The 18,925-nt window shown below is 53.7% G+C and overlaps 1 protein-coding gene across 1 annotated transcript in view; it reads left to right on the forward strand.

Moving 5' to 3' along the window:
- The window catches only part of EPN2 (epsin 2), a 79,945-nt gene that overhangs the window by 29,181 nt on the left and 31,839 nt on the right, over positions 1-18,925 (forward strand). Inside the window, exons 2-3 of the mRNA XM_081805994.1 lie at positions 7,197-7,960; positions 9,807-10,000. Coding sequence (XP_081662120.1) covers positions 7,366-7,960; positions 9,807-10,000 — 789 coding nt within the window. The 5' untranslated portion in view covers positions 7,197-7,365. The remainder of the gene's footprint in view (positions 1-7,196; positions 7,961-9,806; positions 10,001-18,925) is intronic.

Below are 18,925 nucleotides of genomic sequence, written 5' to 3' on the forward strand. Positions count from 1 at the left end.
TTTAAAAATGACCGCATTTCAACACCTGTGTAATCTGTACCCACAGGCTGCTCTTCTCCGAGAGTCCATGCTCGGGGCACGTTGGTAAAGAAAGATGAAATTCCTCGTGTGTGTTTTCAGTACTTCTGCTTTTGGAAAAATTAACACACGAACATGTAAAGTCACAGGAGGCTGACTTGTTCCAGGGACTGTCGGATCCTGGCAGAGGCTGCCCAGGAGGCTCTTTGCGGGACACCCTCCTGCCTCATGGGCGGCCTGGCACTGCCCAGTGTGGGGGCGAGAGTCCTTCACCTCCTCCTGGTGGTAGGTTAACTGATCCCCCCCTTGGGGCTCTTCCTCCCCTAGAAGGGAGCGAGGAAAAGTGCAAGGGGCAGTTTTATTTGACCTGCTTTATCATCTGGAAGTCAAGTCTAAAATGTTTCCCCTCCAAATCCTTTGAATGCAACAGGCTTTGTTTTTTTTTAAGTCCCACTTTTTGGATGGTGATGTAAAATTTGATTTCTCCATTCAGTTAGTGAAGAGAACATTCCTTTTTTTTTTTTTGGCTGAATCTCACCATTTTTCTGGTGAAGGTAAAGGGTGTTTTTTTTGTTTTGTTTTTTCCTTTTCCCTTCTCCCCTCTGCATGAGTGGTGGTTATCAGGCTCTGGGTTACTGCTAGCTTGGCTGATGCAGACTCATAATAGTCCTTTCTCTTTAGTCTGAAATGATTACTGTGGAGAAGAATGTGGCACTGTCCATATTGTCCTAACTGGACCGTTGTCTTCTGGGAAGCCAGCTCAGTTTGGTCATGTGAGCTGTGGTCTCATCCACCCCGACTGAGCCTCCTTGTAATGGTCGTGGTACCCTTTTCCCCAGTAGGAAGGTGGAGATGTTTCCTCACTCATGGATTGCACGCAGAGGAGGATGAAAGCCAACTAATCAAGCCTTGCAAAGTGTTTCACAAACTTACTGCTGTTTATGTGTGTCATACGGTGACACCCGGGCACTCGCTTCAGGATCCTCGGATGTCACTACAGGAGCTTGGAGTGTCACATGCCCTCAGCGCTGCCCCCCAGGTGCCGTGTGTCGGGCGTTCTGGGCAGTCTCCCCAGGAGCTTCTGGAAGGTGGCCAACAGTGGGCCACCCTGGCACGACACGGCAGGAGGGTCGGCAGTACCTACCCCTTCGCGTGGCTCTCCCTGTCACCCAGAGAAAAATGAAGTGCATGTGAAGTCATGGGAGGCCTCCAGGCACAGATGGTGTGAGCTGTCATCTGGGGTGATGATTTTCTCATCAGTGCACTCAGTGATACTTACTGATCTTGACTGGATTGTCCCAGGCAGTATTGGTGGACCTGTGCCTGGTTTTGGGGACTAGGGAGAGACGATTGTTGCTATGGCCTCAGAGCTGGTCTTGACCCCTGATGAGGGTCCCCAATCCCTGAAAAGCCACTGCCAAAACCTCCTTAGGGATGTGGTAGAGACCGCAATGGACAGGGTGAGTATCCCGCCTCCGTGTTACCGAAGTGCAGCGGCCGAGGGACCTACGGGCTTTGAGCAGGGACCCACCTGGACTGCCCTGAAGCCGGAGAGAGCCTCCTCCTCCTGTCATGATTGGGAACTCTAGATTTGGAAGGAATTTCCCCACCCAGTTCCACAAACCCCTGGAGCACATTTTGATGGAATTCTTCTTGCCTCCAGGGGCTCCACTCTGGCCTTGGAAGTTTTTGTTTGTTTAGTTTTGTTCTGTTGGCTGTTTCGTTCAGCCTATTTCCAGTCTCCAGTGTCTTTTGAATTCTGCTTGGGTTTTCAGACTTGCCAGAAATTTTCTTCCCTGGCTTGCCCCTTGCAAATATGATGATCCAGCTCTCTCTCTGTGGTCACCGTCATAAGCCGCTCTGAAAAAGGGTGATGGCCAGAGCTTGGCCATCTGCGTTGCCAATGCTGTCTGCATTTTGGGGAGTGACGAGCCTCCCTGGGAAGGACGCAGCTCCTCGGTCAGCCTGAGGTGACAGGCCAGGTGTGACCCAGGAGAGTCTGGTTGGTATCCTTGCGCTTCTACCTGAGGCCCGCTTGGAGGCTCAGGGCATGCACCCTTGCAGTACATCTGGTGTTTGGCTGCTCTCAGGCTCCTTGCACAGCCCACCGTGCTGTAGGTTACAGATGACCACGTTGGCACCTGCTGCTGAGATGTGCAGAAATGGCTTCCGGCGCAAGCGGACCCAGAGGCTCCAGCCGTGTTGTCTTGCTCCTTCTCCTTCCCTTTGCTCTTTGCTTTCTTTGGCGTCACCTTTAGACTTAGGGAAACCCTGGCCCATCTGGTGGCTTTTGGCAGCCCAGGCTGGACTGTCCGCCCGCCCGCCCCTGATCTAGCCACCGTAGCTGGGGGCCTGCGGTACTCTGATTGGCGGAGCCTGAACTGGGCCTGCACCGGGCCACCTCCCCCATGGAAGACCAAGGATCTTTCTGAGACAAGGGGATATGGATGTTGCAAAGGCAGAGACAGCAGATTCCGTTTCCAGGACAGAAATGAAATTTCTTTGGCTTAAAGAACCTTTTCTAGTACTGGGGCCTGACTGTAGAAAAATGAGTGTTTCCTTCTATACTGAAGAGACTGTGGCTTTTGATGCGGAGTCGCCAGAGCTCCCAAGGGCCTTTTGGAAGGCCTGACAGAAATGTGCATTGCCCATGGTGAGACTTCCCCAGCCCAGCCGAAATGTTCAGCTTCTTTGCCGTTTCTTGGCTTTTATCAACTCAGTGAGGTTACTGGTGGTTATCACGTGCATCAGAAGCTTTGATTCTTAATAAAATGAATGATTAATACAGTTTCAGAACATGCTCTTCAGGGCTGGGGCTGGAGTGGGAAGGTGAGGTGGGGGCCCCTGGGCATCCCATTCCAGGGGAATCATGGATGTCCTGTGGCTTCTGTGCAGAAGAATGTGTTTGCTTTGAATAGAACCCCAACTTGTCTCCATTCAGAAAATATTTAAAGTTGTAACAGAATTGTACAGACTTAATCGCTTATAATGAAATGGTTCTAAGTAATTCCTGATGATAGAATTCAATTTTTAATTTTTTAATTTTTTAAATTTCTTATTAGAGCAAGCACAGGTCGGGGTGGGGGTGGTGGAGAGAGAGAATTTTAAGCAGACTCCACGCCCAGTGCAGAGCCTGGTGTGGGGCTTGATCCCACGACCCTGAAATCATGACCTGAGCTAAAATCCAGAGTTGGATGCTTAACCGACTGAACCGCAGGCGTCCCTAGAACTCCCATTTCTGAAGGCATTTCTAGTTACTAATGTTCTGATGGCATTTGTCCCAAGTTGTTGGTATGTAGTTTATGAAAATGAGCCCCACCCTTTCTTTTTTGCTATCTTGGTCTTAAACCTTAAACAAAGTTTATTTTTCCCTCTTGTTTTGGTATCCCCCACTACCCCCTTTCCTCCCACCGTCCCCATATCTGAGTGGAAACTCCTTAATAAAAGACTGGGTGTTTGGGAGCTGACCACAACTTCCCCGGCTTGAGTGAAGAGTGCAGGAGGTAACACAGGATCCTGTGCTGGTTAGTTCAGGCTCCCCAAGCTGGAAAGGGAAGAAAACTGGCAGATTGAGAGGGAAAGTCCGGAAGGCGGAGTATGCACACCATTCAGAAAAGCAAGACCAAAACAAAACTTAGGTTCTGGAAATAGCACAGGGTGGATACTTGAGGATGGAGTGTGTTCAGGCCTGGCTTTTGGGAGGGAGTGCCTGACAGATGTTTGCTGGGGGAGGAGATGTTTAGGTGTTGACAGCCCAAGCCTGAGGTTGAGGGGGAGAAGTTTTAAAATGGGAAGGGCGAGGTCTGAGGTCCACAGGGACAAGTGCGACGGAGCCGCCCACGTCCCTGTCTTCAGTTGGAGCCGCCTGGGGGAGCCTCTTGTGCACACAGCCGGGGCTGTGGTCCTGTGGTCTGCTGCCCACTCACATGTCACCAGCTTCTCTCACGGCCGGAATTGGAGGTGTCCGTCTCCACAGTCTCCGATGAGGTGCATCGCCCGGTTGGCCTTGCAAATGGTTTTCGTGGAGGTGCCTTTGGTGTCCTTTCTCCTATTGGGAATTTCTTCTCCCGAGATCTCCCCATTCTCCCCGTGGGCCCATTCTGAAAGCCGCTCTCGTCTATAGCTTTAAGAAAATGACCGGTAGCCATTCAAATTATATAGGCTTTATATATTTTTCTGACTGTAAGGAACGTTTGGTTACCTTTTTCCTTCTTCTTAAGGCCTAAATATTTCAAAGAGACTGCTGACAGATGTCTTTGCAAATTGAGCCTGTTAGAGAAAACCCCTGCCTAGGTCCCCAGCCCCGGTTTCTCAGTTGTTTGGAGTTTTCCCAGCCTCTGTCTGGCAGGGCAGAGGGCACTCCGGCGCTTGATCAGACGAATTGGTGCCTTTTCTTTGCCACCAAAGGCCTAGGAGTCTTGGTGGATGCCCCGGCTGGGCCTCATGGCCTCTCCCTGACCTCTCCCGAGGAGGACACTGGGTTCCAAGGTGGCTGGACTAGAAGAAGGGCAGCAGAGCCTGGAGCATCGTTTCTCCCTCAGGAAATTGTTCTGGTTTTTGTTTTTGTTTTTTTCATTATATTTCTCACCCTTTGAGGCCTTTTTACCTTGAGGACCATTTGCTATCATGCTTAGTCAGAGCTGCTTCCTGACCTGGAGGAGGGTGGCCGAGGACCTCTTCAGCGGTGGACCCCAGCTCCTCCTGCTTCTCAGAGGGTGGGACGGCCGTAGCTGCCGTGCACCAGATGGAGTGACAAATGGAAGTGCCTGGTGGTCTCTGGCACATCGGAGGGCCCCCTGCGCATTAAGTACACCTGAATTTGATGAGCATTTGCACTTTAAGCTGGGCGATGCTCATTAAAAAATCAAAGTGTTCTTTTTTGCTTTTCGAGGCCCACCCCATCTCTGCCAGCAGTGAATGTTGCTGTGAATGAAAAACCGAACTAAATCAAATGTGCAGGTCACCGTGAAAATTTTTATCCCTGGTCCTTTGACAGGCTTTAGAGGATTTATGAGAGCTGGCCAGATCCGTGGAGAGGCAGAATATGCCTGCCTTCTGCCGAAGCCCCGTTCTGTGGCTTCAGATGGAGACAGAATTCTTGGCATATTTGAGGCTGGAGTGAAGGCCTTGTTGGCCATAGCGGATGTATGGATTGTCACCAGGACGAAATTTTATGAGCTCTTATTTATATGGTCGTGTGTGATAAGTGATCATTGCGTTTCCTGTGGCTCTTCCCCCCGCCCCCCACCAGCCCCAACCACTTAGGTTTACTTATTTTTTGATGTTCCCGTTGCCTGTCCGAGGCTTCAGATGAGGAAGGAGGGTGCCATCCATTGTTTCTGAGGCAGAAGCAGCACAGCAGCTTGGTGGAGCGTGAGGGCCAGTGCAGGAGGAGGGAGGAGGCGCCACCCGCCCACACCCTCCACAGGGCTGCTTTGGAGGAGGTGACCTCAGTCAGCTTGACCTCGTGACTTGAGGTCCTCGGGCTCCTCATCTCTACCTTCCCTGGAGGGTTTTCATGAGCGTTAAGTGAGGTAGAGCCAGGCCCCAAGGCTGCCTTGGCTTCCGCACAGCCGCAGCCAGAATAGCCCAGAATGAGCCCAGCAGGTGGGAGTGGGGGATGGGCAAGGGGAGGACGCCTGCTTTGTGTCCAGACTCTGTCTTGGGCGATCCCTGAGTCTTCTGGACCTCCGTTTCCTCATTTTATAGATGAGGAATAATCTACATTAGCACTTCCTCCCACCCCTCAGGTCTTCTCAGCTTGGAAGACATACTGGGAGTGATTTCTGGCAGAAACTCCTTCCCGTGCCTGCCTTTGCAGCCGCCAACAGCCGGCGGAGTTGGTTGTTCGGGCTTTGCGTCCTCAGATCCCCTGTGCTCCCCTCTGTCCCCTCCCAGTCTGTGGCCTTCCTGAGGCCGGGGACGCTGTTTTTAATCTGTTTTCGTAAATTTATTCAACAGCATTTGTATCCACGTCAGGCACGGTATTGGGTGCTGGGTGGTCATTGGTGAACAAGACCAAACCCGTGGACCAAAGCCGATTGTCAGAGATGTGGACCTCACTCTAGCTCAGTAAATGTTTCTTCTCTGGAGAGAGGGGATGTGGGTTTGTGGTGGAGGGCTGGGTGGACCCGTTAATGGGTAACCCTGGGCCTCAATTTTTCCCCTCTGTGAAATGATGGGAATGGGCTAGACCAGATTATTTCTAAGTTGTATTAGCTCAGGCCAGGTGCTGGAAAGTTTGAAAGCCCAGTGGAGGGCCTTGGCTGTGCTCTGCAAGAGTAGTTGGAAACCTATAAAAAGTCAGGAGAAAAGCGCTCACAGAAAACGTCCTGGGCAAGTAGAAGCACAGTGGACCAAAGCCAGATGTCAATTGATTTTAAAGGCATAGTTAGACATTTTAGGGGCGCCCGGCTGGCTCAGTCTGAAGAATATGTGACTCTTGATCTCAGGGTCATGAGTTGGAGCCCCACATTGGGTGTAGAGATTACTTTTTTTTTTTTTAAAGATTTTATTTATTTATTTGAGACAGAGAGAATGAGAGAGAGAGAGCACATGAGAGGGGGGAGGGTCAGAGGGAGAAGCAGACTCCCTGCCGAGCAGGGAGCCCGACACGGGACTCGATCCAGGGACTCCAGGATCATGACCTGAGCCGAAGGCAGTCTTAAACCAACTGAGCCACCCAGGCGCCCCAGGTGTAGAGATTACTTTAAGGGGGGGGGCATAGATAGGCATTTTTTGGGTAAGATATACCTGAAATGAGAGGCTTTCTTGCTCCCACAGAATTTAAAATTTGTCAGGACCGTCTGCCCCCAGTGTTAGATTCTTCTGTCGCTGGCTTTTGCCCCTCGTGAAACTACAACCCACAGAAGAGCCGTGCCAGTAGAAGTGTTTTGAAAATCAGAGCAACAGTTACAATGTTTACTTCTTGTCTGCGGAAGGCTTGCCCTGGAGTTTAGATTTTATTCACTATTAACTTGTAATATTGATCTTGTAATTTTGAAAAGAAGATGGATCTCTTTCCTCCTAGGGAGGCTGAAGCGCGTCCACTCATCCCTGCCCCCCCGACCCCCCGCCAGATCTCGGTACCTGCCCTTTTACGGAAGGGGCTGAGCTGGAGCCTCCTGCTGTCTCGGAGGAGCTCATGGTACAGGGAGTGTGTTTCTTTCTCTCTCCAGGTCATGGCTTCTGGCTTCTCGGACTTGAGGCTCCAGCGGAGGAAATGACCGGCAGGGACCTTGCTCCACGCCTGTTACGGACACTGAACCTTCGCAGGGCACGAGCTTGCCCAGCACAGGAACGTCTCTCTCTTTGAAGGGCTTTACAGTTGCCACAGAGACCGTGAAGATGGCGACTTCGTCTATCAGACGGCAAATGAAAAACATTGTGAACAATTACTCGGAAGCTGAAATAAAAGTGCGGGAAGCCACCTCCAATGACCCGTGGGGCCCGTCCAGCTCCCTGATGACCGAGATCGCCGACCTGACCTACAACGTGGCGGCCTTCTCGGAGATCATGAGCATGGTGTGGAAACGCCTCAACGACCACGGCAAGAACTGGCGGCACGTGTATAAGGCGCTCACGCTGCTGGACTACCTTATCAAGACGGGCTCCGAGCGCGTGGCCCAGCAGTGCCGCGAGAACCTCTTCGCCGTCCAGACGCTGAAGGACTTCCAGTACATCGACCGCGACGGCAAGGACCAGGGCATCAACGTGCGCGAGAAGTCCAAGCAGCTGGTGGCCCTCCTCAAGGACGAGGAGCGGCTGAAGGCTGAGAGGGCCCAGGCTCTCAAAACCAAAGAGCGCATGGCCCAGGTCGCCACGGGCGTGGGCAGCAACCAGATCACCTTCGGCCGCGGCTCCAGCCAGCCCAACCTCTCCACCAGCTACTCGGAGCAGGAGTATGGCAAGGCCGGGGGGTCGCCGGCTTCCTACCACGGCTGTGAGTAGTGGAAGCGCTCCCTCCCCCTTGCCGGAGGGTGCTGGGTACAGACACGGCAGCACTGGGTGGCGGGTGGGGTGGCACGTGCCCTTGGGCTAAGCGAGAGCTCGCATCTGCCCTCCATTCTCCGCTTTGGGCAGCCCGGACAACAGTGTCAGTGGTCTGCACCCATTTACGGTTAATGGGGGGGGTGGGGTGGGATTTTGGTCCCTTGGCTGCTCTGGCTCAGGGGTCTCAAGACCTTCTGCTGCTCCGGGGTCCTATTCACTACCCCTGGGCAGGGCTGGAGCCAAGCGATTGGCCTGCCGCGAAGAACAGTGGGGAGTTGACTGCGTTTGGTAGGTAGGAGGAAATGAACGCTCCTTCTTGATAACCTCATGTCTTTAATTTCCTGTTAAATGTTGTTCCGATGACTGGGCTGCGGGTCTCCCGACCGGCTCAGGGTGTCACTCTCTTTCAGCATCACAGGGGAGGGAGATGGGAGGTCTCTATCTCAGTGAAAGAGGAGAAGGCCGAAACCCCTGCAGGTGTTAGTGTGAGCGAGGCCTCCTCTTTCAGCATGGGGATGAGAGCTCTTGGGGAGCTGCTTGCATGGCTGGGTCTGCGCTGGGTGGGGCCTCTCGGTTTTCTCATTTTTTGCATGCGGGATTCCTGCGGGGTTCTTGCCCCTCATTCGGATGAGATTTCAGGGAAGAGAAGTGGAGTTCAGGCCCTGACGGAAGCTGGTCTCGGAGAGCCGTGTGGGCGTCCTGGGCATTCACTAAAAGTGGTCCGGGGAACAGGCGCCCCTCTGCTGTCCCAGTGTGGTGTCGAGACTGGTGGCCCTGGTCGCCTGGGAGGGTGGGGGACGCACACATTATATCTTCTGGCTGAAAGAAACAGAAGTGCAGGCCCCCCACGCCCCCTTTCTTTTTGGAATCTGTAACACCGTGACAGCATAACAGCACATGTTTTTCTTTTCTAAGGAAGTTGTTTGTTGCCTGACAAACTCCTGTTGGTCCTCGTTTAGTCAGTGGCTCTGTTACCAGGCCGCCTGCTAACGTTTCCTGCGCGCAGGCTTCAGTTAGACCCCGTACCGCCCCCAGCAGCATTTTGAGAAATGTGTCAGCTGGGAGATTTGCGTTCCCGAGTCAGACTTCCTGCCTCTAGGAATTCCAAATTCTTACCAAAGGCTTGGAGAGGTTAGCATTTTTCTCGTCCCGTTTCTGGTTACTGTTGTTCCCCTCTTCGTCTGAACTGCTCTGGTGAGGCGAAGGTTGTGACCTTTATGAAAACGCCCGGAATGGACTGTGACCTGCAGCTCCGCCTGGGCCAGGTTGCCCCCGCCCCCCAAAATGAAGATTGCCCTGGAAGGAGTGCGGTTGTTTCTCCATCCCCCAAGAAGGGCCGCTGTGGGTGCAGTTGGTCTCAGGCTGCCTCTGTGGAAGTGGCTGGGTCTGTGCTGCCCAGCTATGGGCCCCTGCTCTGCTCTCCACACACCTCCTGCGGTCATTTTTGTCAAGAAGCCAGAGGCTACAAAGCCAGAGCTGAAACAGCATCCCATTCATCGAGAGCTCGTGGGACCGTCCGGGTGCCCGAGCCTGGGGGTCTGGATGGGGCCCCGGTCCCAGGTCCTGGCGGCCTTCTGCTGGGCTGACGGCTGCTGCCACGGTCCTAGCTCGCACAGCTTCCGGTTCCCTCGGCCCTTGAGCTTGAGCTGCATGTGCAGGGTCAGAACGTGGTCAGCAGGCTGTTGGCCCCTCCGCGTGCGTCGGGCTTCGGCCCCGGCCCGCACTCTGCTGCTCCCAGTCCCTCTAATGGCGTGTCTCTCTCTGTGTGTATGTGTGTGTGTGTCCCTGCCCGACAGCGCCCGAGGCCTCGCTGTGTCCCCAGCACCGCGCAGGGGCCCCGCTGGGTCAGAGCGAGGAGCTGCAGCCGCTGAGCCAGCGCCACCCCTTCCTGCCGCACCTGGGGCTGGCCTCCCGCCCAAATGGCGACTGGTCCCAGCCCTGCCTCACTTGTGACCGCGCAGCCCGAGGTGGGACGGCGGTTTGCTTTTCTCCTTCCTAGAAATGCGGGGCAGCTTGCTGGGGGTGTGCTTGTTGGGTCCAGTACAGCCAACTCTCTCCCTGTCTCCTCCTGGGCCTCTCGGTCCAGCCTCCCGCGGACCCAGGGCCCCTGTCTTGCTCTCTCCCTAGGCGCTCCCCTCTAACCATCCTGTGCCCCTTGCTAGAAGTTCTGCTGCCATCTGGGTAACGCATGGGGTGATTGCCCATGCTTTCCCTGTATCCCCACACCCTGAAAAATTGGAGGGCGCTCTGCAGTCGGCCAGACCCAGGAGTGGTGGGGGCCGGACAGCACTTGGCTTGTTGAGCCAGAAAGGTGCGGTTTAAATCTCACAACGCCGGGCAAAGCCGGGGGCCTCGGTGGACAGTCGCTGGAAGCCATCGTCCTTGATGCAGTGATCCATGCCTTGGTGAGGACAACATGGGATTGTTCTTGCTTCTCAATTAACTTCTGTCCTTCCAGAAATCCCCATTACTGTGCTAAACAGAGAGTTAGCTGTACTGTCAATTCTAGGTCACAGTGTTTAAAGATAACCTAATTCAATGGGTAGCTAAAAGTGGGGCTTCTCTCTTGACTAATTAATAATGTATCCTGGTCAGAGTCTACAACTGTTGCAGGTTAAACTGAAAACCGATTTTTTTCCTGTTGCCTACCGGAAAATGTTCTCAGGCTAGTCAAACCCCCAAGTGGGGCCCTGCTACAGAGAAGAAAGCCGGCTGTTCTCTTCTGCTCTTACGAGAAGGGGCACCAACGAGGAGCCTTTGTGTGACTTCCCCGATAAGGTGGCCGGCCTTTATTCAGCCCTGGAAGCCGTTCCCTTTGATTCATGCCTCATTAATATTACAGCTTGTTTGACTTGGGTATGTGTGTGATCACTGTAGTTCGCTCTGGGATATTTTCCTTCATGCTCCTGTGTTCTCCTCCCCGTTTTATACGGGATTTTATAAGGAGGACCAGCTTTGCACTGCAGAGAATGCAAACGACCACAAATGTGTTTTGAACGATCATCCAGAGGCCCTTGAGCTACACACCATTTCTTCCACCAGATCTTTGGGGGCTGTTCTCGGCAGGTTCCCAGTGTTCCCCAGGACTCCGGGGTCCATTCAGTAACTGGGAAGTTCTGTTTTGAGTCTTGGGTTCGCTGGCGTGCAGATTGGCTTTCCTGGGCCCTCTGCATATTAACCTCAGGCCCATGGCCTGCGCCAGCCGCGCTGCCTGCCCCCTCCCTCCTGCTGTGGCCAGGAAGGACCACGCCCTGTGCCCCCAGGCCGGTCTCCGTCCTGTCTGGTTCTTTTCCACCTGGGTGCCTCCCCTGCACACACACGTCTGGCAGGTGGCTCCAGGTACACAGCTCTCGTGGCTGTCTCTTCTCCTTCGGCTTTGGTAGAAATGAAGGATCAAAACGAGTAGGTCTTTTTTGACAATTTTTCATGTCCCAGAGGAGTTTGGGGCAGAGTGTTACATGGTGTCAACGTTTTTCATCCTTTGTTTAGCGTGTGCATCTGTCTCCATATCTCACACCCTGCCCATCCTGGAGGCAGTTGGGGGGAGGGCAGGGCCTGGCCCGTGACGGCTTTCTGTTCTTCTTTAGCACTTATAACCAAGTGTTCAGTTTAAGTTAAGTGCCAAATGTACGCACATCAGAGGATTTCCTTCGAACGTGATGGCTCAGAATGCGGCAGTGGGGGAGTCAGATGGACACTGGCCGTTCAGGAAGTGGTCTCGTGAGATGCAGGCCGAGATGCCGGAGAGACGTATCGGAGACGCACCCTTAGGAACCCAGACCCTGCAGGGAGGCCTGGGGGACACGGGTGAAGACTCGGCTGGGGGGCGGGGGGAGGCAGACTGTGGAGAACACCCCTTCCTGGGAGAGCAGGCGCTGCGGGGAGGCTCCTCACGCCTTAGCTGCTGTTCTGACCCAGGGAAATCATGACGATGTTTGAGGGGACCTTCCTGTCATGTACCGTTACCCGTCTGATCCTCCCTGTGCCTCCTCCCCCGCCCTTACCTCCCCCATACATCTGTAGATCTGATGTTGGAAACCTCTCGAATTCTGTGCCTTCATCTCTAGTTCTGTGACCTCAGTTCAGTGTCCGCTTTCTGATTGGTTTCCTTGCTGTTAGCCTCCCCCATTCGTGTCCACCTTCCACCTTGACGGGTGATACGCTGAGCCTGGGTGTTGGAGAGCTCCTCTGGATTCCAGGGGTCTCCCAGGATCCCAGGATCCAGTTCAGAGCCTTTGACATGGCTGACAACGCCCCTGATGGTCCTTGGCTGGCCTCCGTCAGCTTAAGTGTGCTGAGGTCTGCCTGGAGGGCCGCTCCCAAGCTCTCCGTGAAGCCCGCCCTGGCTGCACTCTGGCTCCCGCGTTCCCTCGCGTTCCCTCGTTCACTCAGCAAATGTGTATTGAGTTCCTGTTGTGTGCCTAAGCACAAAGGACAGAGCCGTCTGCCCTACTCCGGAGAAGAGAGACAATAAACCTAAGACATGATCCAGCATGTTACAGGACGAGTGCTCTGGGAAACAGCAGACAAAAACCAAACAACCCAGTCGAGCATGAGGAGCAAGGAGGGTGGTCTGCAGTGTTAAGGAGGGTGTCAGGATAGGCCTCTTTGAGAACGTGATGTTGGAGCAAAGGTCGAAGGGGGATGAGAAGTGCGCTGTGTGAAGGTTTGGAAGAGCATTCTAGGCAGAGGATGGGAGCAGCCATGCAAAGGGCCTGAGGTGGAGTGTGTTCAGGGGTGCTTGCAGACCAGGAAGGCCCCCCGGGTGGCTAGAGCTGGGTGAGGCAGAGTGGCAGGTGAGGTCAAGGGCAGGGGTATGGCAAAGGGCGGGCCTGGCGAAGGTGGAGGGCGGCTTCTCAAACTGCCTCTGGCAGGGAGCAGCTCTTCAATTCCTGATGCGCTCAGACTGATACTTTTGTATCTGTATGGATGTTTGTATCAGATTGCTCTCAAGGTTTCTAACTACTTTCTCTCACTGCTTTCTCCTCCGGCTGTGTCCTGGGTGGGGAAACCTTACTCTCCTTATCCAGGTGGGCGCTGGTGGGGCTGTGGAGGTCTGGAGAGGTCTTAAAGGAGAGCCAGCAGGCTTGCTGGAGGACTGGGGGGGGCGGTGGGGGAAGAGTTGAGGACTGCTAGCTGAGCCACTGGGAGATGGGTGGCTGTGAGTGGAGCAGGTTTGAGCAGAGGCGGGGTGATGTTCTGGACATGTCAGAGTGTCTACTGGACATGCAGGTGCATGGAGAAGGTCTGAGAATTCTAGGGCCTGGGGGAGAATTCTGGGCTGGAGAGGCCTTCACCTCTTTGGCCTCACTTGGTGTTCACGGTTCCTTCACATTCTTGTAATCCCTGGTGACCTGGCTGCCCTCCCCACCCAAGGCTGGGCCCTGGGCTTGCCTCCGTTGGCTGCCTGCATGATTTTGGCAGGTATTTGGTGCTCAGGACTGCTGTGTGCAGGGGAAGCTGTGGGGCCCAGGGAAGGCCTTTCGGGCTGAGAGGTTGGGGTTTTCCAGAGACCACACAGACAGGGCAGCTGGCTTGGGTGGAGCGGGGTATGAGCCACCTGCCCGTTACCCACCCCACCCCCCACCCCCCACTCCCGGCTCTGCCCCCCCCCCCCCCAGCCCCATTCTGCGGGGCTGGTCATGACATTTCAGCAGGCTCTGGAGAAATAGCAGAAGTTCTTGGGATGGTGGGAACCCACATGAAAGGCAGCATGGGGCGATCAGGAGAATCGTCCCTGTGAGTCCAGGCGGAGGCCTGAATAGAAGATTGCCACTGTCCTCTGACGTGCATGCTCCAGAGTCAGGGCCGGACCTCCCACTCCCCTCCTCTCTCTCCTGGGTTGGCCTCTGTGGATGGAGGCTGGCGAGGGAAGGAAGGAGCGCCCAGTCCGTGAGCCCCCAGAGCCGGAGCCGTGCTTGCCCTGCTGCAGCATGAGCATGTCCTGTGTTGTTTGCGCCTTGGATTGCTGGGTGGAAGGCCAGATGTCAGCATTCCCGTTCTTAGAAAAAGAAAAGAAAAAGGAACAAGGAAGACAGAGAATAGAAACGCTCTTTGCCCTCTGATTCCCTCACATGAATGGGAATCGAGCTGAAGTCCCAGAACCAAAGTGGGCAGTGGTGTGCTTTGTCTCGGGTGGCTGATGCCCCCTGCGGCCAGGTGTTGGGCTGTCCTGATGGATCCGCTGTCTTGGTGATGCCTTTGGCCCTTCGGCGGACGCAGAGCAGCTACCTGCGGTGTGGCTCAGCTCTGCTCCCGGGAGCGTGTCCGTGCCTCCTGCAGGCCAGCCCTTCTTTTGGCCTGGGCGCCCCTCACGCAGGGCTGCATCCCCTCACGCCGTGGACAGTGATTCACCGAGTGATTACTAGAGATTACGAGCATTTCACATGTTTGTGCTGCTTCACTCTAGAGAGGATTGCAGTTGGCATCCAAAACACACGCAATACCAGAGGATTAAGTAGATACAAGGAACTGGGGCAAAAGGAAAATAAAGGTGAGAAAGTAGGAGAAGGCCAGAGTCACATATGAGGGCCGGAGATGGGTCCAAATCTGGCTTTGAATTTCTCAGCCAGCGGCACCAAAGAGAACAATTGCTCTTGAGCAGCTGGGTAAGAGTCTAGGATCCAGATGAGGTGCAGGGAGGCCAGGCGCTCCCCGCACAGGGGGAGGAGCGGGCCCAAGAACAGCCTGCGCGGGCCTTCGCGGGGAGCCCTGGGTCCTGACTGCGTCCTGAACCCCACTCTGACGGCCTGGCCTGAGTCCACGGGAGCTCATGTTCTCTCGGAGTTGGGGGGACGACACGGCTTTCTCACTCGCTCCACGGCGCTCAGCCGTTCGTAAGCCCATTAGGGAGAGTCTGAAAGCTGCTGTGTGCATCGTTCCACACGCGTGTTTGGGAAGAGTCCAGAGGCACAGGCCTTTCCAGAACTCTCCAGGGAAGCTGGCTCTTCGCGGCAGGGAACCTCGGGGGGAAACCAGAGTCACTGTGGCCCCAGCCCTGGTGGCCGGACTATGGGAGTGCAGCTGGGGCGTGTAAACACCTGTACGCGCCCAAGAGGACATTTTAACATGGATTAGGCAGCCCAGAAAGGGAGGCCTATGTAGGTCTGTTTTTGAAAACTCGAGGATATGGGGATATATAATAACAATATATTATTGTTAAAAAAAAAAAAAAGAAAAATCAAAGCCAGCCAGCCTGTCCTTCCCGGGGTGTGGACTCGGAAGGAGCCTGGGTCAGCTGAGGCCTCTCCTGAGTGTGGGAGCCCGAGGTGCGGGGCTGAGTGACACTGCCCAGGAACGGGGTGGCGGGACACGCCCGGGGCCGAGAGCTAGTTGCTGGCTGACAGCCAGGTGATTGCCCAGTTCCGGGGAAGGCCGGGGACAGCCACCCGGTGAAGAATGTTCCCAGCCCTCAGGGGCCTTTCACCTGGTGGCAGATTGTTTTTCAGGTGGGATGGACTAGGAATCTGGTGGCAGATGGGATGGGATCCATTTGACTTCCCTTTTGCTGGGGTAAAGTGTTCTGGAAGTCATGGGACCCCTGCGTGGCAGGCAGGCAGGCAGGCCCACGGCAGAGGCGGGTGCCTGGCTGTCGACACTGGAGTTAATCTCTTCAAGTGCAGATGGAATCACGGAGGAGGCTGCTCAGTAATGCCAGTAGTCCCTCGGAGGTGGCCATGTTACTGACACCCTGTCTGAGGGGCAGACAGTAATGATGCGTATTCTCGTCACGAGGGCTGGGTCCCAAGTGGGGTCTGAATGTGCCAGGTGAGGCTGCTGCTCAGTTCTGGCTGTCTCATCACCCGTCCTCTGCTTTCCCCGGTGACTGGTCCCTCTTGCTGCTCCCACTTGCCCGAGGAGGCGGGTAGGGCACCTTGTTGATAAGGACATGGAGATGAACTTACCCAAATCCACTCTGTCATAGTGGTAAAGCTGGAATGTGAACCCAGATTTCCCAAAAGAACTCTGGTACTCCTACTTTCCAACAAAAAAGTAATGTTCAAATTGTTCTACAAAATAGATGAATATATAGCATACGCCTAGTGCAGTTTTAAAATTGTATGGCCCATCTCACATAATGCTTTCCTTTATGGTTTTTAAAAGCAGGGAAACCTCTTTAAACTGTTCTGTAATGGGGACCCGGGTTTTAAGGAGCTCCTGTGATTGTCAGAGAGCGTAGCATTGAAACACAGCTCTCCAGATTGCTGATTGGGGATAATTAGTGAAGGATCGATGTTGACTCGTGCCATCGAAAGTTGAATTATGAATCCGATACTTGTATCTGCCATTTGTCTTTAAAGCCACCTTTGTAGTAGAGGTAAACAGTGTTGTTGATAAGCTCTCAGTACGTGGAGTATGAAACAGGGAAAGGGGATTGAAGTCGGGGTTGGTGACAGTCGCACAGCTGTGACGGTGTCTGTCACGGCTGCCCACTGGCTAGTTTCAAACAGTCAGCCTCGAGGGGGCATTTAAAAATTACATAGGTAAAAAGAAGAAGGAAAGTCTAAGATAGATTTCTCTTGGTATGGGAAAATAGACCGTATAATGTACTTTAATCCCTGTAGGTCATGTTTCTCTTTTTTATTTTGTCTTCACAGTATTTTTTACTATCTGAAATTATTCACCTTATTTTCTGTGTCCCTGCACTAGAACACACTCCGAGAGCAGGAGCCTCGTCTGTGCTCAGTGCACAGTGCCTGACCCAGGAAAGGTGTTCAGTAAACGATGAACGGATGCTAAATAAGATTTTACTTATTTATTTGAGAGAGAGAGACAGAGAGAGCACAAGCAGGGGGAGGGGCAGAGGGAGAAGCAGTCTCACCGCCCAGCAGGGCGCCCGATGCGGGGCTCGATCCCAGGACCCTGGGATCATGACCTGAGCCGAAGGCTCAGCCTAATGACTGAGCCACCCAGGCGTCCCTGAACAGATGCTAAATAAACCTTAACTTTTCTTTCTTTCTTTTTTTTTTTTTTTGTGGTATTTCTGTGTGTCGAGCTCCTCTCTCTTGGTGTCTGCCCAAGCATGAGCCTTAGTCTCTTGGAAATACATTTTTTGGGCTTTTCCAGGAATAAAGAAACACTTTATGTACTTGTGCAGTTTCTTGATGCTTTAAGGTTGAGTTTAGCAACAGTATAATTCATAGACGCTAGCTTTTGTTCGGTAATAAAATGCTGTTCCTCATTTTGCCAGGTGTCTTTTCTCTTTTCCCTCAGCACCCGGCCCTCAAGCTGGCTGCCTCGGAGCTTTTAAATGTCCCCAGATGTCCCAAAGCCTGGGCCACACGTCTAACCAGTGATGTCAGAACCCCTGGGATGGACCCAGGCTTCACAGTGGGCGGTAAAGTTTCTGGCGACCACAGTGTGCGCCTGGGGCCGGGCACTGCTCCTCCAGTGGTCTGTTCCGTGTTGGCTTTTGTTGAGCTGAAGCCTTCTGTTCCTCCCCTCTCTCCATCTGATGCCCGGTAGCAGTGCCCTTTCAGAAAGTTGCAGTCAGCAGGTGATGCTTGGGCTTTGAGCAGCTCGAAATTGGTGTTGAATCAGCCTGCCAGTGGGGAGCTCAGTCCAGCCATGGGGAGTAACCAGCACCCTTGAGACCGGCTCACTCGGTGGCCCACCTCTCCAGCACTACCTGGTAAGCCCAGTGTGGACGTCAACAAAGAAACGGCTGGGTTTTTCCATTATAAAAGTACTGTGTAGAAAGTAGACACAGAAGACATATATCCTATAATCTTATTCCACAAAGACAGCTGTCCTTCCCATGTTGGTGTATGTCCTTTTGGACTTTTTTCCAACCATTTTCTTTTCCAGGGTTGCATACTCACTAATGCAACTTTGCATCCCTGCTTTTTCTGTCTCCTGACCATGTAATCGGAGCGTTGTCTCCCTTCCTCCACCACCCTGTAAACATTTTAACAGCTGCACTCGACATTCCACTGGGTGGGGCTTCCTAGCTCATCCCGGCCTGATGCTGGACAAGCATTCCGTCCTCTTGCTCCCACCAAACAGTTCGGCCATTTTCGGTGCCAGGGTCCCACTCCCTGGCCCATGAGCACGGGAGGTTTCGAGCCCCTGGTTGTGCGGTTTCGTTGTGGCCATCTTTCTGTGGGCAAAGCACACAGGTTCGTAATCTGGAAAAGAACCAAAGGCCAGATCAGGACCCACATCCCCAGAGGGCAGTTGCCCTGACAGATCTGGATCACACGTCTGAGTATTGTTCCATGAAAACAGAACAAATCTCATGTTTTGTATCGTGCAGACAATAGGACAAGATACCAGTGACATTTTCAAAAACATTAAGTTGTTTTGTTTTTTAAGATTTTATTTATTTGGCAGAGAGAGAGAGAGAGAGAGAGCACAAGCAGGGGGAGTGGCAGGCAGAGGAAGAAGCAGACTCTCCGCTGAGCCAGAAGCCCGATGCGGGGCTCGATCCCAGGACCCTGAGATCATGACCTGAGCCGAAGGCAGACGCTTAACCTGCTGAGCCAGCCAGGCGTCCCCAAACATTAAGTTTTTTCACTTGCTCATTTTTAAGTCCGTGAGGGCTGGGGGCAGTGCTGAGTAGCGAGGGGCTCACAGCCACTGAGGTCCTGCCCTTGGTGGGCTTCCAGTGTAGGAGAGGCAGACATATCTAGGGTGCACCAGGTGTGGTGCCTGGGAGGGGGCTGGCAGGTGGTTCGGAGCGTCTGGCCATCCTGGTGGGATGGGGCGGGCTAGTGAGGGGTGGGCAGTCGTCGCACGGATCCCTGTGCGGTGGTGGCAACAGAAGTTGCCCTTCCGCTGACTCCTTACTCGGGATTCCCATGAGAAATAATATGGTTAGGCTGTCTGATCTTTTCACCCAGCTTTCTGTGTGCATTTTCCATGTCGCTATGTAGTTAGCCTTGGTTCTACAGGTTAACTCTTGGGCAGATTTCTT

Source organism: Leptonychotes weddellii, chromosome 15 (assembly GCF_054177405.1).
Source record: "Leptonychotes weddellii isolate Sample4059 chromosome 15, ASM5417740v2, whole genome shotgun sequence".
In the NCBI taxonomy this organism is placed as follows: Eukaryota; Metazoa; Chordata; class Mammalia; order Carnivora; family Phocidae; genus Leptonychotes; species Leptonychotes weddellii.